The sequence below is a fragment of the Phocoena phocoena genome, chromosome 8 (assembly GCF_963924675.1).
Source record: "Phocoena phocoena chromosome 8, mPhoPho1.1, whole genome shotgun sequence".
Classification (NCBI taxonomy): domain Eukaryota; kingdom Metazoa; phylum Chordata; class Mammalia; order Artiodactyla; family Phocoenidae; genus Phocoena; species Phocoena phocoena.
The window spans coordinates 95,019,542-95,043,503 of NC_089226.1; the positions used below are offsets into that span (position 1 = coordinate 95,019,542).

At 55.8% G+C, this 23,962-nt stretch overlaps 1 protein-coding gene across 1 annotated transcript; it reads left to right on the top strand.

Annotated features, from left to right (window-relative positions):
- Positions 1 to 621: 621 nt before the first annotated feature.
- Positions 622 to 21,672, top strand: TSPAN18 (tetraspanin 18). The gene is made up of 7 exons (XM_065882986.1): positions 622 to 684; positions 3,030 to 3,224; positions 8,954 to 9,028; positions 10,188 to 10,286; positions 10,835 to 11,017; positions 19,557 to 19,640; positions 21,625 to 21,672. The coding sequence occupies exons 1-7, from the start codon at positions 622 to 624 to the stop codon at positions 21,670 to 21,672; spliced, it is 747 nt and encodes a 248-aa protein (XP_065739058.1).
- Positions 21,673 to 23,962: the final 2,290 nt, after the last annotated feature.

Genomic DNA, 23,962 nt, shown 5'->3' on the forward strand with positions numbered 1-23,962 from the left:
TCCCTGCAACACCACTCCTCACTGGACTGGTCCTTTGAGTCGGACGGTATGTGGGGTAGTAGGTAGTTTGTCGGACCTGGGTTCTAATCCCGCTCTAGGACCTTAGCAAGTCCCTCAAGGCCCTGAGCCTTAGTGTCTCATCTACCAAATAGGAGGCTCTTGTCTGCAATCAAGTAACGTCATGATGTCACACCTCTGAGCACCTGCCACACTGAGTACCTGCTGAGCATACTTCTGCATTATTTCAGTTAATCCTCCCAGCACTGTGGGGAGGAAGCTTCTGTCTTTAATCTCCACTTTCAAGTGGGAGAGAGCAACAGTCAGAGAGGTGGAGTAATTTGCCCAAGACCACACAGCAAATGAACGGTAGAGACAGGGCTTGAACCCGGGCAGGCTAGCTCTCGAGTTCTCACTCCTAGCTCTGGCCTCACAGGGCAAAGCACCAGCCCTGTGATGAGGAGGCTGCTATCAGCTGCCCTCTTCCCCCATCGGCTACAAGGGCAGGCTGGCCACTGGGACACCCCGAGGAGGAGGAGAGGAGGGAGGGGCAGGAGATCTTTTCGGATGGGGTCCCCCAGCGGGAAGGCTGAGAGGGCCTTGCTGTTTTGTAGGGGGAGCACCATGGAAGGCGACTGTCTGAGCTGCATGAAGTATCTGATGTTTGTATTCAATTTCTTCATATTTGTAAGTATTCCTGGAACATTCCCGGGGTCTCCCCAGGCCTCTGCGGGGTGGGCAGGACTGACTGCGGCTTGAAAGTCACATGGGGCTGAGTCCCAGGAACAGGAACAGGAGCCAGTGCTAGAAGCAGCTCTACCTGCCCAGCTGGGGGCTCACGGCACGGAGGCCCCCAGCAGTGCCCACCCCACTCCTAGCGCCCACCATCACAGGAGAGGTGTTTTGCACAGCCCCTGAGATGATGCTTCAGCTCCTCTAAAAAAGAAAAGATAGGGGCCTCAGTCCTGGCTACTATCTTGAAATCTGACCCCTGGTAGGGAGTTGGCAGGGGGGAGGATGGGGGTGATCAGAGGGCAGCAGGGAGCCCCACCCAGCCCTGACCCCCCAGAGCAGTTATGCACAGCAGAGCTGGATGGGCGGAGCTGATGGAGCCACCTGATGAAATCTGAAACCTCTCTGGGACCAAGAGACCTGGGTTCAAAGCCCAGCTCTGCATCTCTCCAGCTGTGATCTGAAACACATTTCACCCCTCTGAACCTCAGTATCTTCATCCTTTAAACTCCTCCCTCAACGGGTTTTTTGCAAATGAAGCAAGATTAGTTTAGGAAGTGCCTGGAATGTGTCAGCTCCATCCCCATCCAACCTATGGATTCTATGCGTGAAAGAACAGAGGCCCTGGGGGCTCAGGTGGCCAGCCCAGCGCCCTGTAGCACAGCCCACCTGCTCTGCTCAGACCCATGGCCTCTCCCAGGAGCAGAGCCACGCTCATCGTGTGACCCCACCTCAACCTTTGACCTTAGTGCATCCAAGACCTCGATGAGTAAGCATCTACTGATGTCCCCCAGGGCAGGGTCACTAGGAAAGAGAGGCCTCTTCTGGTCAAAACTGACTCTTGTCGGTCTGTCACCATCTATATTCTGTACATTTCAGCAACTCTCCTGGATTCCCTCCCCTGCCCCTAATCCTGAAGAGCAGGGAGCCCCACAGACTTGAATTCTAGACCCAACTTCCAAGCTTGGTGGCCCTGGGCAGCCCCAGTGTCCCTAGGTGCAATGGGGCTGAGTCATCATGGGCCGCCCAGTTCATGCCTGAGCCCCGCCCTTGAAGCAGAACTCAGCACACTTATTAAAGCCCCAAACCTCCCACAGCTATGAGGAGGTTTCCCTGGAGGTTTGTGGGAGACCAAGGAGAAAGCCGTTGCACAGCAGACGGCGAAAATGTAGATTCTGTCATTCACTGTCCCGGGGTCCCTCAGGCCTCTCTGTCTCCCCCGTCCCACCACCGCACCTGAAAATATCGCCTCTTGCCCCAAACCATCCAGCTCTTCCCCCAGCTTACAGACCCCCCGGCCAAGCCAAAGCTCAGCAGTTTTCTGTCATTCCTCAGGTCCTCCCACGACACGGGGATTTCAAACACTTCCCAGCCTTTAAAATCTGATGATGCCAAATGGTTTCTGCTGCAACAGGTCTGTTTCCAATACTGGTCTGTGCCCAAGACCAATGGAACAGATGTTTATTGAACCCTGCTAAACACCTTCACGTCCGTTCTGTCCTTTCTTCTTATTCGGGGCCACCTTGGGAGGTGGGAAACAGTATCTTCTTTTAACCACGGGGAAGCCAAGGTTCAGAGAGGTTAAGCCACTTACCCAAGGTCACACAGCTAATAAGTGGTACAGCCCTTTCTCTGGACTAAGCTGCCTCTCTCCAAAGGTAAGTAAGGCATGGAGACGAGGGCCATGGAGATGAAGACATAAAAAGAATGTGATGTGAGAGGGGTGACCCCAACCCAACTGAGAGCTCCTGTTGAGGACAAAGAGGGTGGCTCTTGTCTGTGTTTTCCCAGCATAGGTGTCAGAGCATGTTCATGGATTTGGCGAGGGTCCTTGGGGCTGGAGTCAGGGAGGCCTGGGGTTCAGCCCTGGCTCTGCCGTGAACTTGCTGTGTGACCTTCAGTAAGTTCGTTGGTCCCCTCTGGGGCTCAGTGTGGAATCAGAAGGTTGGACTGAATGACCTCATTACCCAGCACCTCTAACATTTAAGGAGAATATAAAAGTGGTGGATAAACTCTACATGACATGGTTCTCAGCAGCCCGAGGTGGGGCGTGGGTCAGAGACTAGGTGTGGAGGTTGCGTGACACACCGCAGGTCAGGGTAAGTAGGGAAATCCAGAGCAGAGGAAAACACTGCCAGGACATTGACTCGAGCAGCAAATGGAGTTTGTGCCCAGTCCACCGGGCACTCAGCGCCTCCGCCCCAGGGCCTCGCTCAGGGAAATGGCGTGTGTGTGTGGAGTGTCTAACCTCCGTGTCTGTCTGTTTCTTCTCCCCTCTCCTGACTGGCCCCGGGGAGCAGCTGGGTGGGGCCTGCCTGCTGGGCGTCGGCATCTGGGTCATGGTGGACCCCACCGGCTTCCGGGAGATCGTGGCTGCCAACCCCCTACTCATCACGGGCGCCTACATCCTCTTGGCCATGGGGGGCCTGCTTTTTCTGCTCGGCTTCCTGGGCTGCTGCGGGGCCGTCCGGGAGAACAAGTGTCTGCTGCTGTTGGTGAGTACCCCATCCTCCACCCCACACATGGGTGCCCCGGGCTAGGTGTTGGGGGCCCTGTGTCCACACTACGGGGGACTCACACTGAGGTCTGAGCCGAGTAGGCCGTTCTCCAGGAGCGGGAGGGCCACCAGCCCTTCCTACATGCATCTGCGCTTGGACCCGTGCCTGCCGTGTGGGTGAGCTGCTCCCCCGTGGACAGCGGCCTTGGACTCCAGGTCTGAACAGCCAGGCTTCTCCAAGGCAGGGTCAGCTGAGAACGCTGACTCGTCATGCTTTCTACTTGCTTGTAAGACCTCGAATATATAACTCTGTGGTAAGAGAGCTAAGATAGCTATCAGATAAATCATTCAGCTTTCGCACTTCCACTTCTAGAATAGAAATGATATGACCTCTGAAGGGCCTTTATTCATTAAATAGACAGTCCTTGACCCACTATTACAGGTCACATAGTTCACTAGGTGCTATAGATGTATCAGGGGCCGAGTGGCCGTCCCCTCCCTGGTGGACAGGCTGGTGAGAGGCAGGCGAGCCCACGAGGATGAGCTGGGCAGGCCTGGGCTTGTGTGTGCGCTCTGCTCTGTCTCGTAACTAATGATGTGACTCCGGTCTAGTTTCTTAACCTCTCTGAGCTTTAGTGTCTTCTCGTTAAGTGAGGGGCGAACCAGCTCAGCTATAGGTTGGAGCCGAACAAGACAAGTGGTGGATGTTCTGTTTCTCTGGTCTTCTGGGATCACATGGGCTGTGGTCCTTTGGGCCTCTGCTTACTGCCCTGGCCTTGGTGATGGGACTTCCTCTCCTATGAGGTCCTGTGCCCCCGCGGGCTACGAAAACCGGGTAGAGCGCAGTCCTGCTGGAGGGTAGGTTAAAAACGGCCCAGCTTAGAAGTGTGTGCGTGGAAGGGCCAGCTTGCAGACGCTCCTCATGGGTGAGCAGCTGCGTGGGTCGGGGGTTAAGTGATAGGGAGACATGGGCTGGTCAGGGCTTGCAAGGCGTCTGTCCACTCCTGCGGATGAGCCGGCACCAGTGGCTTTGGGAGGCAGAGATCTGCACAAATGCCTCCTTCCCAGATTAGAACAGACTGGACACTCTCCATTCATGTCACAGATAGAAAGTGAAATCAGCTGTGATGTGTGTGACTCAGGCGCCCCGGGTCCCTCTGGCCTTGGGCAGCAGGGTAAGCAATGCAAACTTTCCTTCTGGAGAGAAACAAAGAAACCCGAGGGCGCCCCCTGGTGGAGATCTCTGTACAGCGTCCGACGGTGCAGGGAAAAGCCTGGGCTTGGGGAGCTGGGGACTTTGAAAGGAGCTGAGTATGGGTCCCAGGACACACCAGAGCTCCCTTCCTACATCACTCCTATGCCCACCCTGCATCTCAGCCCCCAGGGCTCATCCAACGTTAATGGGCTCATTCCTGAAGCCAAGACAGGAAGCCGGGCTGGGGCTCTGGGCCAGGAGCAGGCTGAAGGCCTCGCAAGCCCTCTCGAGCTAAGTGGCTCCCTCAGAGCCTGCCAGCTGGACAACACATCGCTCTCCCCAGTGCTTAGGGGAGAAGGCTGAGACCCCGGGGTAGGAGGAGGTTTGCCCCAAGTCCCCTGAGAGAGTTAAGTCCCGGCTGTGGCCGGTGTGCCCACCGAACCTTGAAGTCACCCCTTCCCATCCCCTCTTCTGCCTCCTTCCTCCCGTCTGTCTCTTCAGTCTCATTATGTGTGTTTCTCCCTTTCTTTTCTCGCTCTTTCTCGGCCTCTGTCTTCCTCTTGGTTTCTGTGCCTAATGCCTTTCCTTCCCCTTCTCCTGGACCACTCTCCCTCCCCCACCCACCTCTGCCCCCTCTCCCTGCCTCTGTCTTTCTTTACTTCCCCTGCTTCCTTTCCCCCTTCTCCTCTCCTCCCCCCTCCCCTTCCCCTCCCCTCCCCTCTCTCTCTCAGAACCCTAACACACATAACCCTGAGGTCACAGTGCAGGTCAAAGCCAGGGGAGTCTTGGACTCAGGTCTGCTGTCTCAGACCAGGGCTGATCCAGAGGCTCCTAACCTGGAATGGACTCAAGTGATCCAAAACTCACCGCAAATTATGTGCAAAATATGTCAGGTTCTCCATGCGTGTGCCTGTACCTATGTGTTGTATGTGTGTGTGGTATGCATGCTTGCGTGTTTCTAGGGCCACCACGGCTTCTGGAAGGTTTTCAGAAAGATTCATGAAAAATAGGAAGATCTGCTTTCTGTTCCAACCTGGACTCAGCTGTGTGGTGGTTCCAGCTGAAGAGGGGCCCCAGGTCTCACCCCTCCCGGCCACTGCATCCTTTTAAGAAGTCTGAGCCGCCTCCTTGCCCTTCAGGGAAGGAGGGAAGACTTATCTTGAGAGAAGCCAAGAGAGAGTGACTTTAGTCACCTCTGGAACTGTGGCTTAAAGGCTTGCAGAGAGAGGAGGCCTGGGGAAAAGAGTTAGCTGGGCACCCCTCTGCCTCGCTCTGAGGCTAAACCCCAAGGGGTGCCAGTGACCCTTAGGCCTGGAGACAGTGAGTCTAATGTCAGCTAACGATCAACTCTTCTAAAAACACATTTTCCAAACACTCCTGTTGATCAGTTTTACAGCATTTTCACGTACCATGGAACAATTTCAGCCTATTGGTGAGATTGTGTGGCATCCCCTTTTTCCTAGTTGCTTACCTATAACTAGTTCGAGGAATGTTTTTAACCCATCTGTAGAAAGATTCACATTTTAAAAATATTTTATAACCAAGACCTGCTACATTGGAAAAGAGAACAGCAAAAAGAGATGAGTGTAATTTAAAAGTGATAAATGAGCTGAATTGTTCATGAAGTATGTAAATTTGCTAAATATTATCAGAAACGAGAACTGAAAGCTGACATGCTATAGGCAGATGGCTTAGAAAAGTCTGGAGATGCTCACAAGTAGGCAAAAGAGCAGTTTTTACTCCTGGATTAATTTTCTGAGCCTAAAAGTGTGATAGTATAAGTTCAGGAATTACTGGCCAATGTGTCCTTAGGCAAATGGGATGAGGTCAGATTAACTCAAGGCAAACAAACCCCGGGAAAGGCCCTGGTTAGGCGAAGCCCCCGGAAGCACCAGCCCTGTGGCCAGGTCCAGGAGGAACGCCTCCAAATAACCAGAAGTAACCCTGTCAAGCAGGAGAAAATTATTTCATGCCGGAGAAGTTAGCAGAAGTGACGTTGTTACCGATGTTGGCACCAAAGCCCTGCACTTTCCTTCAGGTGACTTAAACTCACACACTCATGTTATCCCTCAGTCCCCATGCTTAGGGAGACCTGCTCCAGGCAGGAGCAATGGCCAGGAGATCTGCAGACCCCCTTCCTCTGTGGAGGCCCGCTTTCCCCATCAATGAGTGAGTTACCAGGTTCATTCTTTAATTTCATCTCATGAATCTTATGTTTTTCATCTCACGAATTTCATTTCATGAATCATGAACCTTGGCTCAGTGGAAACTCCATGAGGATGGGGACCACATCTGCCTTATGTGTATTGGTTTACCAGTACCTAGCACAGTACCTGGCACAGCATAAGTGCTCAATAAACAGCCCTAGAATGAAGGAACAGAGAGGAGGTGGTCTCAGAGGTGTGGGTAAGCACATGGGCTTTGGAGTCAGAAAACCCTTGTTCTAATCCCTACTCTGCCACTTCCTGGCTGTGTGACCTGGGGTCAGTTACTTAACCTCTCTGAACTTCAGGTTCCTCACATGTAAAATGAAGATAATAATACCTCCTTCCCAGACATAGTGTTGTGATCAGAGTTCAGTAAGAAAATATGCATCTTGTTTAACTCTGTTCCTGGCACATATAAGCATTTGATAAATGTGAAAGCAAAAGGATTGCTGTCGATCCACAAGAGATCCTGCAGGCCATCTGAAAGTCTTAAGATTTGGAGGCTCTTCTGGGCTCCAGGATAACATGGTGTTAGGAGGCTGTGTTCTGGAATCAGAGTTCCTGTGTTTATCCCATCTGAGCCAGCTTGGTCAAGTTCTACCCTCTCAGGGTTCCAGTTTCCCTATCAGTAAAACAGAGGTGTTGTTGATAACAGCAGCTGCTACTCCAGGCTGCCCAGAGGGTTCAATGAAATCACCCATGTAAGAGCCACAGTGCTTAGGTGTTAAGCACCCCGTAGATTGTAGCTATTGTTATTTTCCCGGAGATCGCCCACGCCAGCCCTTGTCTTCAGGAAGGCCATGCTTCCTCTTGGTTCTGAGCCACCATCTGAGCCGTGCTCACATCGTGCCAGCCTCGTGCACAGCGCTTCACCTGCATCATCTCGCTGACACGGTGCTAAGTCCCCTGGAAAGCACACGCAGGCTCCCAGAGTCATGAGCACGTGGAGTTCCCGAGTTCTGTCTCATCCATAGTTTATAACTGTCTAAGCCGAGGTTGATAGGCAGAGACAGCTCAGTCACGTCGCTGGGGTGGAAATCATTTCCGAGGCCGCTCTTTGCCAGCCTGAGGACAGCCAGCAACTCCACCGCAAGGGCAGAGGGTGGGGCGGGGCTCCGTGGAGGCCATGTGAAAGAGAACTGGATGACCGTCTGTCACCAGCCAAATGGAGATGCCAGGAGCCCTGCCAGGGCCCTCCATCACTGTCACAGGGGTGAGAGGCTGCAGCGGTGGGGAACATACCTCTCAGCCCAAGGACGAGCTTGTGGAAGTGGAGGGGGATGGGATGGGCATCGTGGCCAGGGGCAGCCTGCGCGGGGATACAGGTGTCCCTCTGTCACTCTCCTTTCTGGTTAGGGAGCCCTACTCCCAACCTCAGTCCAAGGTCAGCCCACACAGCTGACTACAGCAAGCCTGCCCCTGACCTGCTGGAACCAGAGCCCCAGGGTTCAGGAGACCCCCTTCCAGGCCAGCCCTGAACTGTGCTCTTCATCAGAGAGAGGGGTAGTGTGGCGCTCTGAAAGGAGCTGCATTAAGAGGACAGGATTTGGTCTCAAACTCTTGAGCTGCATGCCTTTGGAAAGGAAGGTTATTCTCCTTCTCTGGCTTGTTTCCTCCCTGTGGAAATGGGGGCTAAACAGAAAGGAGACCGTGGGACAGGTGTCGGGTTCTGATGCCAAGCAAGCCTCTATGAAACCAGAGACCATGGACTTGAACCTGGCGAGACCTCCCCCCCACCCCCGGCCCCTGTGGGTAAGGAGTGAACAATGCACGCCTTGTGCTGGCTGATCTGTTTAAGCCAGGGGCTCTCCTTGGGTTTGGACATTGAAAAAAACAAAACAAAGCCTTTGGTAGGTCTAGGAGATGTTTCATGTCTGCATCCTGGACAGATCATCTCACTCTCCGTCCTAAGCTCTCCCCAAAAGCAGTCCTCAGACCAAGGAGTTTGGAGAAACCTCGGGACCTCTATGGGGCAGCTGCTGTCAGCGCCAAAAAGTCAGGGAGGGTATATGACCTGGGGTCTTCCTGGGATGAGGATAAAATGCCTGGAAGAGACAGGATCCAGGAGAGGGACAACCCTGTTGGCTCCAAAGATGGATTGTTGGTGTGTTTATTATGAAAAATGTCTGGCTTACGGCAGTTAAGTTCCTCAGTCTCTCAGAATCAGTACGTTGTGTCAATCGTGTGACCGATGGAAGGGTGCCTCGGCAAGCGGTCACCTGCCCCCTTCCCCCCCGCCCTCGGGGCTCACGAGCCTGCCGCCTTCCCCCCCCCCCCACCCCCGCCGCCCTCAGGGCTCACGGGCCTGCCCCCTTCTCTCTGCAGTTCTTCCTGTTCATCCTGATCATCTTCTTGGCGGAGCTCTCGGCGGCCATCTTGGCCTTCATCTTCAGGGAGAACGTATGTACTGGGCCCTGTGTGCTCCGGCCCCATTCATGGCCAGCCCCTCCCTCCCCAGAGGGTCTCACAGAGTCAGTGCCCTCTCATCCAGTAGTTCCAGCCCAAGTCACAACCCACCGGCCCAGCAAGGCCCCACAGCCCAAAGAGAGACCCCAGTGAGCCTCTCCCTGCAAGGGCTTTTCCAGAAGGTCAGAGTCAGAGGGCCCTTAAGGGTCTCTGCTCTTCCCAAGCCTCTGGTGCAACCCCGCACCTGGTTCTAGAATCTTCCATTCCACACCTTGCCCAGCTGTGGCCCAGTAGTAGTCATCTGACAGTCTGAGGATAGTCAAAGAGGCTGTCCCTTGGGCCTTCCCTGGTGGCGCAGTGGTTGAGAGTCCGCCTGCCGATGCAGGGGACACGGGTTCGTGCCCCCGTCCGGGAGGATCCCACATGCTGCAGAGCGGCTGGGCCCGTAAGCCATGGCCGCTGAGCCTGCGCGTCCGGAGCCTGTGCTCCGCAACGGGAGAGGCCACAACAGTGAGAGGCCCGCGTACCGCAAAAAAAAAAAAAAAAAAGGCTGTCCCCCCAGCACAGAATGTGTGCCATGCGGGAGAACAGGACAGAGCCCTCTTGCATGAGGCCCTGACAAGTATGAAATTTGGGCACCTTGCCCCTATAGACCATCTTATCACAGAGGCTCCAACCACCAGGGTCCCCGCCCTTCCCTGCAGCAGGGAGCAGGGTCATACCTCTCGCAGCACGGTGGCTTCTTCAGGGCCTGGGACGCAGTGCATCCACTTGGCTCTGTCTGAGGAACAGCTCAGGGCGGCGGGTGGCGGCGTCATGAGGGGGGCGAGCGCCCCACTGTGGACCAGACCTCCCTCTGGGAGGAGCTGCAGGGACGGTGGAGGTTCCCAGGTGGCCCTGGCCTCCGGCTTGCCGAGGCCCGTGTGGGTAGACTGCGTTTTCATGTCGGGGGTCTGACGATGAGAGAGGCCACAGGTCCTGGGGTTGGAGGTGAGGGCCTGCCCCAAGTTAGCTGCTTGGGAGGAGGGTCACTGGCACCAGGACGCTGAGGCCTTCCCCCTCCTTCCCCTGGAGCAGGTCACTGGAGAGGCCAGGGAGGGGAGCTGTATCAAGCTGCTGTAGATCTCAGCCTGCCCCCTCCCTTTGCCTCCAGCTCACCCGCGAATTCTTCACCAAGGAGCTCACCAAGCACTACCAGGGCAACAACGACACAGACGTCTTCTCTGCCACCTGGAACTCGGTCATGATCACAGTGAGTGGCCCCAGGGGTGCTGGGAGCATTCAGAGCCCTGATGCCCAGTGCAGCCAGTGTCTGGCCTCCAGAGCCCGCCTTGTTCACGTGTCTGCACAGACATCAGTAATCGATCAGGCACTGATCCACCCAGCCCGGACCGGGCCTCAGAACCCCCATTCGCACAGCTGGCAGCCGCTGCCCATGCCTCACAGTCCAGACTCGGGAGGAAACCTGTTTGCTCTCCCTGTCTTGAGTCCTCGAGCAGTTGTAACGGTCATCGTAACGGTCATCGATGATAGTAATCATAGCAACTACTTATTGAGCGCTAAGTGCCGGTGAGGTAGGAGTGGTTACCACCACCCTCACTTTACAGATGAGGACGCTGGAGGCTCAGAGAAGCTGAGTGACTTTCCCACGGTTGCAGAGGAGGAGGAGCCAACCCACACCTGGGTCTTGACTCTGCTCCCACCAGCTGCTTCACGGTGGCCTTTGAAGTGACTGTGTGTCTCTGCACCCTCGTACCTGGGTCCAGCTCCCATCCCCCCTTCTCTTTGCTCTCCTCCTAGTTTGGTTGCTGTGGGGTCAACGGGCCTGAAGACTTTAAGTTTGCATCAGTTTTCCGACTCCTGACTTTGGATAGTGACGAGGTGCCGGAGGCCTGCTGCCGGAGAGAACCCCAGAGTCGGGACGGGGTCCTGCTGAGCAGGGAGGAATGCCTCCTGGGAAGGGATCTGTTCCTGAACAAGCAGGTACCAGGCCCCGCTCCCCCAGGCAGGGGAAGCCTGTCCATCTGGGCTTGGGTGGCCAGAGCTGGGTGGGTGACAGTTTGGGCCCTGAAGGTCTGAAGGCACTCAGGGAATCCCACGGAAATGTTGGCTGTGATATGGGACTCCTGAACGGGGGCTGAGGAAGGCTCCGTGCGTGCTCCTGAGATCCAACCAAAAGGGGGAAAGGATGAGAATGTCAGACAGTCCATCAATGGCTGTGAGCATTTGGAGCCCTGATGCCCGGTGCAGCCAGTGTCTGACCTCCAGAGCCCGCCTTGTTCGCATGTATGCACAGACATCAGTAATCAATCAGGCACTGATTGAGGAGTGGGCCTTTTGGCTAGGGTTCAGGGGTGACTAGGAGTTTTCCAGTGTTCCAGGTAGAACACTCCCTGAGCTTCTGGTAATGCAGGTGTCAGGAGCCAGAAACAGAATTACACAGCGGGGGCCCCTCCTCAGCTGTGCATTTTATTTGGAGGGAAGCTCACCTTTGCCATGTGGGAGCACCTCCGGATCCCACGGGAGCAAGGTTTCCCTGACCTTAGTCTCCAGAGTCTGGGAAGCTCCTAGACTTCTTGGCTTCTTTTACAACCCAAGGACTTCATCTCGGTCTCAGAAGAAGCCCTTTCCCTTCCTGTGTGCACCACCTCTGGGGGCTGCAAGGGCACCTGCTTTGCCCCCTCTGTGAGGCAGACAGTGCCCTTGACCTTGATCCCCTTCCCACTGACCAGTCCCCATACACCCCAGGGGTGTGTGTGAGACCAGGCTAGGCAGAGCAGTGGGGGGAGAATGAGGGTGACCTGAGCCCCACACCCCTCACTTGATTCGGCCTTTGATGAGGCTCTCATGGCAGAGTGCCAGGTGCAGGGGACACAGCAGGGGACAGCAGACAAGACCCCTGCTCCTGCGGGGCTTACCGTCTGGTTACAGGAAGCAGATGATAGCAAGCAGCCAACACATAGCAAGTCATAATTTCACATGAAATAATAATTTTACTCTAAAGAAAATAGAACTGGATGATGGGCTAGAAGGGACTGGGGTGGGATGGGGGCGAGGCCCAAGTCTGGCCTCTTAGAGTCCCGGGGGGCGGAGGGGGTGGGAGTTGGGCTGCGGCCTGACCCTGACTGTCTGATGAGACTCTTTCCAGCCTCAGCTTTGCCTCATGAACTCAGCACCCTCCTCCCCTGCACCTGCTCGTGTCATGTCCAAGGACTCGTCAGGCCCCAAAGCCACATTCCTCTACCCCTTACGGTCCGGCCCCCCTGCACTGGGGGAAAGAGACCTAAATAAAGAAACAAAGGTCCTGGAATCAGGCTGCTATGAGCTGGGGGCAGGGGCAGCGCCCCAGGAGTTAGGTCTCAGCCGTGAGGAGAGGCTGCCGGGCGTGGGGGGATGTTTCAGGCTGTGATGTCAGGCGGACCTGGGCTGTTAGCAGCTGTGTCACCTTGGCCAAGACACACGCTCCGGACCTCAGATTCCCGACACAGTGGCAGAGACTGCTGGCTGCCGTGCTCGGTTCATTTTTCCTCCTTGGAAAGAGGAGGTTTAGAGACCCCATGACCACCAGGTAAAGCCCCCCTTTCCAGCCTCCCTTGCAGCTAAGCCATATGACCCAGTTCTAGCTGAAGGGAGGTGAGCAGAGGCGAGCTGTACAATGGAGTCACGTCCTTAAGAGCAAGCACTGTGCCTGCCCCTCCTTCTCCCCCCCGCCCAACCCCTGGCTGGTGGTGACAGCCATCTTGGTGACAGCCATGGTGACAGCCACCTCAAACCTTGCAGAGGAGGGTGGCCCCCTAGAACGTCAGAGCATCAAGGTGCCTGGGACACTGACAACTCCGTGAAGCAGAGCAGCCAGCACAGCTGGGGGTTGATAAAGACAAACAAACTTCTACCATTAGGACTGCCTGCTGCCCACAGCCAAGCTTCTATCCTAAGGCCACTTGTGAATTGTTCAGGGAGGCTTCCCATGGGCCCTGTTCTGTTAGGGCTTCATCCTGACATGCTTCCCATTTCTGGATTCATCCGCCATTATGATGCCTCCTTCCATCTCCTGGGTGTGGCTTTGAAATTGAAGTTCATCAGAGAGGTCCCTGTGCGGCTACATTAGTTCTTTACGATGACTCTTACCCTGTTTCTCATGAGGATTCCCAGAGATTGACTCCTGGGATTCCTTTCCTGAGACACCAGCATCCCTCCTGAGCATTCTTCCCTTTTAAAAGCTTCTGCTGAGGGACTATTTCTATTTGATTTTTCTCCAAAGCCCACTTCCCTGAAGCCCAGGATGCATTTCTGAATTTGCCTCACATCCTCATCGCAGTTCTGAGTCAGTGAACATGTTTGATTCCAAGTAACTGAAAATCTAAACTAAAAGGGTTGATACAAATGGCAAGAATTCTGGAAGACAGTGGCTCCTCATGTTTATCAGTGGCTCCATCATGTCCAGCAAGGCCTAGTCTCTGTGATCCTTGTGGCCTTTCTTTGTGCTTAGTGCTTCATGGTGGCAAAATGGCTGCCATGGCTCCAGACATCCCACCCATATGGAAGACAGGAAGAAGGTGGCATCAGCTTCTTTCCCAGAAATCCCCGTCAGACTTCTGCTCTGGTCTCACTGGCCAGGACTCAGTCATATGGCTGTCAGGAGCTAAGGCAGAGTGTACTCATCTATGGGTGTTGAGTTAGTCCACCGGCCCTGTTTATCACTGAGTGCCAATGAAGAGAAGTAAGGAAATCCCCAAAGGTGATCCATGATGAATAACCGGGCTCCTCCATTGGTATGAGTTGAATCCACCATGGCAGCTTCTCCTGCTCATTCCTCAGCCTTCCCTAGGTCAAAATAGTCACCCAGGCAATTAAAGAATGTATTCCCCTGCTGGAAAAAAAACATCAGGGAGTGTACCAGGAGATGGTGATCTTGCTAGACATTGACTCCAGGCCAGTATGGTGACCACCAAGAGGAAAGCATCCATTTTTCCCACTTCTCAGGGTGGTCTTAAGTGTTCTCTCCCCACAGCATCGCTGTTTCTCTGCTTTATCCTCAGTGCTCCCCACCCACTTCCTGGTGGGTTGTGACTATGGATGCTGCTGTGTCTCCTCTAGACATAAAGTACTACACTCTCATCCTCCTGACGAGGGAAGAGCACTCCAGCCAGAGAGTGAGCGCAGCCTGTTCAAAGGCCCTGGGGTAGGAGGGAGCATGGTGTGTTCCAGGGACCAAGGGAAGGCCAGTATGGCTGGAGCACAGTGAATGAGGCAAGACTAGTTCAAAGCGAGGGTATCAGCAGGGCCAGACCATGCAGTGCTGACGGGCCCATGGCAAAGATGCTAGAAAAGCAAAGAAGCCCATGTCGAGTTCTATGTGGGGTTGTGGCTATGTTGGCACCCTGGCTGCTCAGTGGCCAGGGGTTAGAGATGGACCTGAGTGAACAGGATGGATTTTTACACTGGTCCCAGTGAGAAACAATGCTGGGTTAGACCAGGATGGTGGCAGTGGAGACGCAGAGAGGTGTACGGATCTGAGAAATGAATCAGGAGGTAACGTGGTGGTAGGCCGACTTTGGGGAAGGCAGGATGAGGCAGTGGTGAGGGGGACTCCATAGGTCCTGCTTTGGGGGAAGATCTGGTCTGAGGCAAGCTGAGTGTGAGGTGCCTTTGGGACCTCCAAGCAGTGGTAGCCAGCGGACAGTTGGACTTAGAGGGCCCGGGGGACGGTCCATGCTGGACGTGTAAATGTGGGTGGCCTTCGTGCTGGCACCTCTGGCCTAGCTGCCCTCTGTCAGATTAGGTTGTGGGGGGGGGTGGCGACTGGTCGGGAGCCAGGGCTGGGGGATGTTCTCTCTCTGCAGAGACAGAGGACGGGTGCTGGCAACGGCGGCACAGCTAGGGGACTCGCAGTCTGTGGTGGCAGCCTGGGGAGAGATGGTCCCCTGCAGCGTCTCGCTGGGCAGGGTCAGGATAAGGGGTGGGCATCCATCCTGCGGGTGAGGAAGAGGTGATACCCGGGCTGTAGGCAGCTCCGGGCCCTGAGCCAGGGACCCCGCCTGGGTGAGCGAGAACCGAGGCTTCCTGATGCAGCTCCTGGGAGCTTGGAGTTCCCTCAGTGTAAATACGTTTCCTGCCTCCTTGGGTGTGACCTTGAGCAAGTAGTCAGCTGCTCTCTCCCTTCTTTCCTCTTCCCTGAGGGGCTGGAATGGGGACTAAGTCGTAACAAGCACATGAGGCCACAGCAGAGCTCTGGCCAGGGCGGACACTCGCTGAGTGTTGGCGGCATCTTCCATTCACCCCCTGCCCTCACTGCTCCCTCCGAGGGCGTCTCAGTACCAGGGCCTCCATCAGCCAACTGGTCTGCTCGATTCAGCCCGGGGACCCAAAGGGTCTTTGGTGCCACAGCCCAACAGAGGGCAGATGAGCAGTTAAGGCCCCAGGTACCTCATCCACAGCAGATGAGGGGTGCAGGGACATCTTCTCTCTGGGGACAACTCCCACCCACCGGCCCGGGTGAGGCACATAAAATCAACTTCAAGTTCAGGAAGGGATTTACTGCTCCTCCTGTCCCCTTGTGGTATAGGTGTGTGTGTGTGTGTGTGTGTGTGTGTGTCGTGCACGGATCCCCAGGGCGTGTGTGTGTGTCTCGTGCACGGATCCCCAGGGCGTGTGTGTGTGTGTGTGTGTGTGTGTGTGAGACTCATGCACGGATTCCCAGGGCGTGTGTGTGTGTGTGTGTGACTCGTGCACGGATCCCCAGGGCGTGTGTGTGTGTGTGTGTGTGTGTGTCTCGTGCACGGATCCCCAGGGCGTGTGTGTGTGTGTGTGTGTGTGTGAGAGAGACTCGTGCACGGATTCCCAGGGCGTGTGTGTGTGTGTGTGTGACTCGTGCACGGATCCCCAGGGCGTGTGTGTGTGTGTGTGTGTGTGACTCGTGCACGGATCCCCAGGGCGTGTGTGTGTGTGTGTGTGTGTGTCTCGTGCACGGATCCCCAGGGCGTGTGTGTGTGTGTGTGTGAGACTCATGCACGGATTCCCAGGGCGTGTGTGTGTGTGTGTCTCGTGCACGGATTCCCAGGGCGTGTGTGTGTGTGTATGTGTGTGTGTGTGTCTCGTGCACGGATCCCCAGGGCGTGTGTGTGTGTGTCGTGCACGGATCCCCAGGGCGTGTGTGTGTGTGTGTGTGTGTGTCTCGTGCACGGATCCCCAGGGCGTGTGTGTGTGTCTCGTGCACGGATCCCCAGGGCGTGTGTGTGTGTGTGTGTGTGTGTGTGTGAGACTCATGCACGGATTCCCAGGGCGTGTGTGTGTGTGTGTCTCGTGCACGGATCCCCAGGGCGTGTGTGTGTATGTGTGTGTGTGTCTCATGCATGGATCCCTAGGGCGTGTGTGTGTGTGTGTGTGTGTGTGTCTCGTGCACGGATCCCCAGGGCGTGTGTGTGTGTGTATGTGTGTGTGTGTCTCGTGCACGGATCCCCAGGGCGTGTGTGTGTGTCTCGTGCACGGATCCCCAGGGCGTGTGTGTGTGTATGTGTGTGTGTGTCTCGTGCACGGATTCCCAGGGCGTGTGTGTGTGTGAGACTCGTGCACGGATTCCCAGGGCGTGTGTGTGTGTGTGTGTGTGTGTGTGTGTCTCGTGCACGGATCCCCAGGGCGTGTGTGTGTGTGTGTGTGTGTGTGTGTGGTGCACGGATTCCCAGGGCGTGTGTGTGTGTGTGTGTCTCGTGCACGGATCCCCAGGGCGTGTGTGTGTGTGTGTGTGTGTGTGTGTGTGTGTGTGGTGCATGGATCCCCAGGGCCATAGAGGGTAAAGCCACACACCCAGCTCTGCACTCAGACATTTCCCACCACCCAGGGGCACAGAGAGAGACGGCATGGTCCTGACGGGACCGGGGGCTGGCTCCCTGCCCACCCTGTTCAGCGTGCTCTGTCAGCAGCATCTCATGTTATCCTCACACAACCCTCTGAAGTAGTTAGCCTACGTAGCCCCCGTTTCCGGATGGGGCAAGTGAGGCCCACCTCACAGATACTGCGGGTTCCATTCCAGACCACCGTGCTAAAGAGAGGGACACGAATGTTTTGGTTTCCCAGCGCCTATAAAAGTTATGTTTATACTACACTTTATTAAGTGTGCAATAGCCTTCCTCCTAAAAAGACAGTGTGCATACCGTCATTTTAAAATGCTTTATTGCTAAAAAAATACTGCTCACCATCATCTGAGCCATCAGCGAGAGGTAGTAGTAATGTCAAAGATCACAGATTCCTGTAACACATCTAATAATAATGAAAAGTTTGAAATACCGCGAGAATTACCAAAATGCGACAGAGACACGAAGTGAGCAAATGCTGTTGGAAAAATGGCACCAACAACGTGCTTAACGCAGGGTTGCCACAAGCCTCCAATTTCTAAAAACACACGATAGCCATGAAATGCAATAAAACGAGGGGTGCCTATCAGTGTGCCCAGTAAGCAAGCGGCTGGCGTAACCACCACTTCTCCCCGGGTCATTGGTGCTGCTCGTCTGGAAGGCCCCCAGACTGCACGACAAAGCCAGTGTCGGGGTAGAGGGCTGGTGTGCAGCAGTGGGTGCTGTCGTCGGCCCCGGGAGGCAGGTGCCAGCCAGAGGGGATGACGGGAGGCCGGAAGCATCCCTCCCAGGCTCCTCCCTGTCTCCCTTCCCTTCCCTCCAGAGCAGGCCAGCTTCCTGCTGCCATGGCTCTACGTGTTGGGGTTCTGATGCTTTAAAAAGAGTTAAACAGACCAAGGGGGTTGGCAGTTTGAGTTCTGCCCTGACACGGCTCTGCAGGCGGATCCAGGATGGCCCTGGCCTGGCCAGGCGGATGGGGCTTCCCTGCCAGCTCTGAACTTGCCTCCAGCCACTCTGGGTTCCTGACCAGCTGGCCTGTGGGAGGGCGCCCTTAGGGCTCCGATCACACAGCCCTTAGCTGGGCTCCCAGTGACACTGCTGAGACAAGGCCCGAGTTCAGCTAAGACCTTCTTTCCTTGCTGTCCTTGCCGGGACTGTGGTGTCTCAAAGCCCGGCCATGGCAAAGGCATTAGAAATCACCTGGGGCATCTGCTCACGATGTAGCTTCCTGGGCTCCACACCAGACCCCCTGATCCAGAGTCTTGGGGGTGAGGCCTTGACATCTGCATTGTTAACCACCTCCCAGATGATTCTGACACACCGTCAGCCCCAAGAGCACTGTGGATCCAGGACATCGTGCTGGAGGGGTCTGTTTATCTGGGTACATCCTATTTGCTGCTGAGTGTTCAAAGGGGGGCCTGTGGGAGCCTTCCCTGCCCAGCCCCCATCAGCCTCCAGCAGGAGGGTCTCATGCTATCCACCTGGCCACTCTGCCCAGATCACATCCTGCCGTCCACCTGCCTGGGCACAGCCTCATGGGGCGTCATTTCCACTTCCGGCCAATGAGGCGGCGCTTCTGGGTGATTGACAATGGGCGTGAACACCCAAGAATCACCCAAGAATCTCAACAGAGCTCAGAAACAGCCAGAGTCACCCAGCGGGGACCAGGCATGATCCCGGCCCACACCCGGGGGCTCTTTCCCTTGCAAGTCCTCTGGCTGGGCCCAAAGAATATACAGCTTCTCATAAATGAAAGAAAATTCTCCCCCTTTAAAAATACATTTCATTCAGGGCAACTACCGTGCATCAGTCTCTGGTCAGCATGGTGCCGGGGGAAGGAGCATGGACACGAAGATGACCAAGACGTGAGGCACCCAGGGTCAGATGGGGCTGAGGTCACGTGCTGGCAGCTCCTGGCTTTGCTCGCATGCCATCCCTCTCTTTCTTTCTGTCTTACTGGCTCCATCTCTATCTCAGTCTGTACATCCTGAGGACTGCTTGAGAAAGCAGTAATAGCACAGGAATTCAATCCATTTAGAAGGGGCCCTGTGAGAGCTGGGCTGATCCTGGAAGGCTGCCTGGAGGAGGTGAGATATGTGCTGGGTCTTGAAGAATGGGCTGTGTTTCCTTAGGGCAGAGGCTACAAACCAAAATCCAGCTGCCAGGCTGGTAATGGGAAGGAGTAGAGAGGGTGGGTGTGGGACAATAGGGGATGGTGGCGACTGTGGTTCCCCAGGGAGCACCTGTCCCCAGGTACTGCCACACAGAAAGAAATGATGGCTTACCTCGCTGGATCTTCTGATTTTATGAGAGAAGCAAGGAGCCCAGATATTTATGGGAAATTTCCCAATATTCCAATCAGAAAAGAAGAACGGGTCTGTGGCTGATTCGGCAGCAGTCAGTCTGGCGGTTTTCAGCCCCGCCTTAGGGGCTGCAGGGCCAGGAGGGTCTCTGGTGTATGCTGCTGAGTGGCTGAGCTTATGGGCCTCCTGCCGCCCCGGCTCCTCCCCTCCAAACTGTCCCAGCAGCGGTGTGACAGGGTCGGCCTGCTGCTGCCTGAGCTTTGGGGCCACATGCCAGTTCCCAGGCTTCACACCCCTGTCCTGAGGCTGACCCTTGACCTCTGTCCCTCCTTCCTGGCTATGGCTTTACCTCTGGTCCTTCCCTCCCAGGGCTGTTACACGGTGATCCTCAATGCCTTCGAAACTTACGTCTACCTGGCCGGAGCCCTCGCCATAGGGGTGCTGGCCATCGAGGTAAGTAAAGGCCCCCGCTTCTGTAGCTCCTCAGAAGCAAGACAGACGCCTACACAGGGTCTCAGGCAGATCCCCCATGGCCTGCGCCCCCAGCCTGCCTCCGTCTCCAGGTCCTTAACCCGGGACCCAGTGGGTCCCCACTGCAGGGACGATGGGCAGGTAAGCCCAGCCGTGCCTATCTGCTGCCTGCGAGTCACCCTGGGACTCTGGACACATCTGAGCAAGTCTGTGGGCAGTGGGCATGGACAGGCCCTGAGAGTTGCTGCCCTCACCCCTACCCACGGTCCGGAGTGAACTCTGACTGAAGGATCAACGCAGCTGATTTCAGGGAGAGGCTACAGCCTGTGCTTCTAGATCAGGCCCATTCTCTGTGGGGTGTTCAGGGCCTGCGGGGCCTTGAGGACCTCACAAGTGCACGTTGAGCCCCAGAGGTGAAGACAGAAGGGCCCTGAGCCCCCTCAAACGGAAGGCAGCCGCAGACTCTTGGAGCCACCACTAGGTGGCGCTTTGGCCAAAGGGCAGAGCTGCCCCTTTCCCTTCCTCCTACCACCCTCTCCCGGATCTCAAACCCGCTGCCCTGGGAGGTTGGACGGAGGGCTTTGCCCAGGCCCGCCCATCTCAAGAAAGGGGCTGCCAGTCTTTGGCCAGTCAGGAAGTGAAATCAGGCCGCCCTATCCTCAGCCTTGCCCCTCCCACCTGGCACCATTAACATGGTCTGGTCTTGCTTAGCTTCTTACTGTGTCCTACAGCCCTGCTTAGGGCAGTTTTGTGGAGACTATTGAGGATGGGGAGAGGGAGGGGTCACTCATTCATTCGTTCTTCAAGCAAAGATTGAGCCCCTACTGTATGCCAACGCTGTTCTAGGTGAACGAGTCCTCTCCTAGGAGGAAACAATGAACAAGAAACACAAATCAGTACCAGACCCCCTGGGAAAACGCAGGCGTGGGTCCCCTGCAGGAAGAACATGGGCTTCTAGAGTTCACCTTCCAGCTCTGCCTTGCCCCACGCACAGGATGCCCGAGCCACAGTTTCCTTATCTGCAACATGGTGCTAAAAGCCTGCTCCTAGGGCACGGTGGGGCTTACAGGTGCCGGGGACTACGTGCCTGGCGTGTAATAGGGGCTCGCTAAGCAATGCCTGTGTTCCTGACCTGCTGCCCTCACACCCAGCCCGCAAGCCCAGCTGTGGCCTCTGTGCCAGGCAGAATGATTTGGGGACCTTTTGCAAGAGCTCTGGCCCAGGGGCATCAGCCAGTCTGAAGAAATGGGCATCTCTGAGTCAGGGTCTCTACACACCCCACTACCCCAGGGCCCTTAGACAGGTGTTCAGTGATTGTGCTCCTAGCTTGGAGAAGGGCTGCATCTTCCTTGTCTATTAGTAACAATCCTGGTAACTTCTAATTAAGCATCTACTATATAACAGGCCTCATTACATCGTTAATTGCCTTAGACTTCAATCTCGCCTCCTTCCCGTGAGTTGGAAGGAGGCGAGTGCGGGGGCTAGGAGCATGGTCTCTGGAGTCAGAACACCTAGACTCCAATCCTGGATCCTCCATTTGTAGCTGTGTGACCTTAGGTGGGTTACCTGACCTCCCTGTGTCTCACTTCCTGGTCTGTGAAAATGTTTCTGAGACAGCACTTAGAACCGTGCCCGGCACATGGTAGACTCTTGATACATACTCAGGCCCAGAGAAGGGAACTGAGTATTGGCCCAAGTTTGCTGCTGGCAAATAAGGGAGCTGGATTTGAACCCACGTCCAAGGCCCCCTTCTTTTCATGACTACACGGCATGAAGGGGACCAGTGACTGGCAAGAGGGGCTTGCCCCCAGGGCAGTGTCAGGAGTGCCAGCAGCAGGAGTGTTCTAGGAGTGATGGGGGAGCCCCTTCCTGTCCCAGAGCAGACAGCCCCTTCTCGTTGGGGAGGGTCAGCCCCCTGGAGGGCTGTGAGCCCAGCCTGACAAGCAAACTCCTACTTTCTTTGCAGCTTTTTGCCATGGTCTTTGCCATGTGCCTCTTCCGGGGCATCCAGTAGAGGGTGTGGCCTGAAGATTGAAGACTCACCCCACCCACCACTGCCCAGCACCCAATGCCCTCCCCTCCCCCTCGCCCCTGCCCTCCTGGCCCCGGGGGAGGAGATGAGGCCATGATGGGTGGCTAGGAAATGGGGCAGAGGAAAATAGCTATTTTTTTAACAAAAAAAATGAAGGCAAAACTATGGACTGATGTAGCCCATCTGGACTCCGGAACAGGCGCCATGGGGTTCCCCGCGGGGGCCCGGGCACCTGAACCCAGGACGCAGCCTGCACTAGAGACCAAAGCAACACCAGGACCAGGCCTCCTCCTTGGTGCAGCCAGATCAAGCAGCCCGGGACCTGCGCCCTCAACTCACAGCTTCAGGATCTGGTGCCAAGGAAGTAATAAGGATTTAGGCAAGAAGGAGGCAAAAGAAAATTGTGGAGAAAGGTTGGCAAAGCCCGCGGGCGCCGAGGAGACCTGGTCACCATGTCCTTGAGGGCTTGGAGCCTACGTGGAGTCCCCGGTCCTCCGAGGATGGAGTTGTCCCTGCCTCAGGCTGGGGCCAAGAGTGGGCCGCAGATGCTGGATCCAAGGATGGCCCAGCCAGTAGGGTCCGTGCTTCCCCATCTGTTGGAGCAAATCATCTGGAAAGCCCAGAGAGGAGCAGTTTCTCATCCACAGTCACACAGCACGCGCGTGACAGTTCTGAACAAGAACCCCGCCATCCCCAGGCTGCCTGTCACTCCTTCCAGGGTTCTGTTGGTCCCAGCAGACCTACTGCTCACACCCCTCCCTGGCCTCTGCATCCTGGTTTCCCCAGAAGAGAGCGGGCAAGCTGGTCAGGAATTGCCTCTTCCCGGCTCCACAGCTAAGAAAATTCTGGACTCTGCCCTCCCTGGTCTCCCTGCCACCTCCCCACACTTTTCTCTAAGTCCCAGGAACACACACACATGCACACACAACACAGCCCGTTTTCTACACTGCCCACTTTTCCTCCACCAACTCCACCAATTCCCTGGCCCCCAGCGCTGGAAGGAACCCCCAAGATCATCTGGTTCTCCTCTCCTCACTCAGAACTGCCACTCAGATGTCTTCCACAAGATCCCTGCCAAGACTTCTCCACCTTCTTCTCGCACACCTCCAAGGACGGGGAGCTTACTACCTCCCAAGACAGGCTTCTCTTTGGACTGCTCTGACTTTAACATCAGCTCAATACACGGAAGAGGTTCCTGTTTTCCTGTGGTTCTGTCCATGGCATCCCACTTGCTCTCCTTCCCGAAGCGATAAGGCCACACGTTGTCCCCCTGAGCCCCGTTATTTCCAGGCTAAAGAACCCCAGGGCACCTCATCATTTCTGCTGTGACACGGTTTTCCTGTCCCTTCGCTGTCCATAGCACATTTCTGAGTGTTTCCTCCAGGATGTGGCAGGGAGAGGTTTCCCCACAGACTCACTCACACCCACACAGCACCCACAGATCAGCCCCTCATGTGCAGGTCTCAAATTCTAGACCAGTGTTAGCAACTCTATTGCAAGATGCCTCGACCCTGATCAATCAGGAGTGGCTGCCAGAGGCCGTGCGGAGAATCTGAGGCTTGGTCTGGGCTCAGTGGGGGAGGACAGTGTAATCTTGATTAGTGATGTCTGCCAAACAACTCAAGCTTGTTGAGGGATGGGTGTGGAAGGGACAGTATGGTGCCTGCTCTCCTCTCTTCATTGTCCCTCTTCAGGGTCTGGGAAGAGCCCATTCTATCTCAAAGGCCCTGTGCCAGCTTCCAGCCTCCCCTCCAGCTTTCCAGCCACTGGGAGACAGAGCAGTGGCCTAGAGCCCAGCGCTCCCCTGCTCTGCCACCTACCCCCTTCTGAGATGCGGCGGAGCTCTGTGCCTGCTGTAAAGATTTGGTTTGCCCCTCCCCCCATTTCTCCCCTTCCCCCTTGCACTCACTCTGCTGCCCTCACCAGTCCTGGCCCATTGTGGGCTGGGTCTTTCCAGATTGTCCCTGTATCAGTCTGCCCTGGCAACTCCATAAATGATGTTATGAACTCCCTAGCGACTGGGCAACCCCAGGACCCAGGGGGCCGTGCAGCTTGTACCCCAGCGCAGGTCTCTAGACCACCCAAAAATTGGTTTCAACTTCCTGGCAGAGGCAAAGGGCTGGTGTGTGGTTGACAAAAAAAAAGAAAAAAAAATCAGGCTGGCTGGGCAGGGCTTAGGGTCAAATTGGGCAGCTGTGTGACTTCAGTCCAGGGGCGCCCCAGGCATCAGGGCCCCATCTGGTCCCCACTGCCCAGGAGAATCTGGGGCCTT

Bases quoted from the DNA above. Each gene is read 5' to 3' on its own strand.
- TSPAN18 (XM_065882986.1), top strand. From the start codon at position 622: ATGGAAGGCGACTGTCTGAGCTGCATGAAGTATCTGATGTTTGTATTC. The intron at 9,029-10,187 runs GTATGTACTGGG...CTTTGCCTCCAG, and splicing joins CCTTCATCTTCAGGGAGAAC to CTCACCCGCGAATTCTTCAC. The intron at 11,018-19,556 runs GTACCAGGCCCC...CTTCCCTCCCAG, and splicing joins ATCTGTTCCTGAACAAGCAG to GGCTGTTACACGGTGATCCT.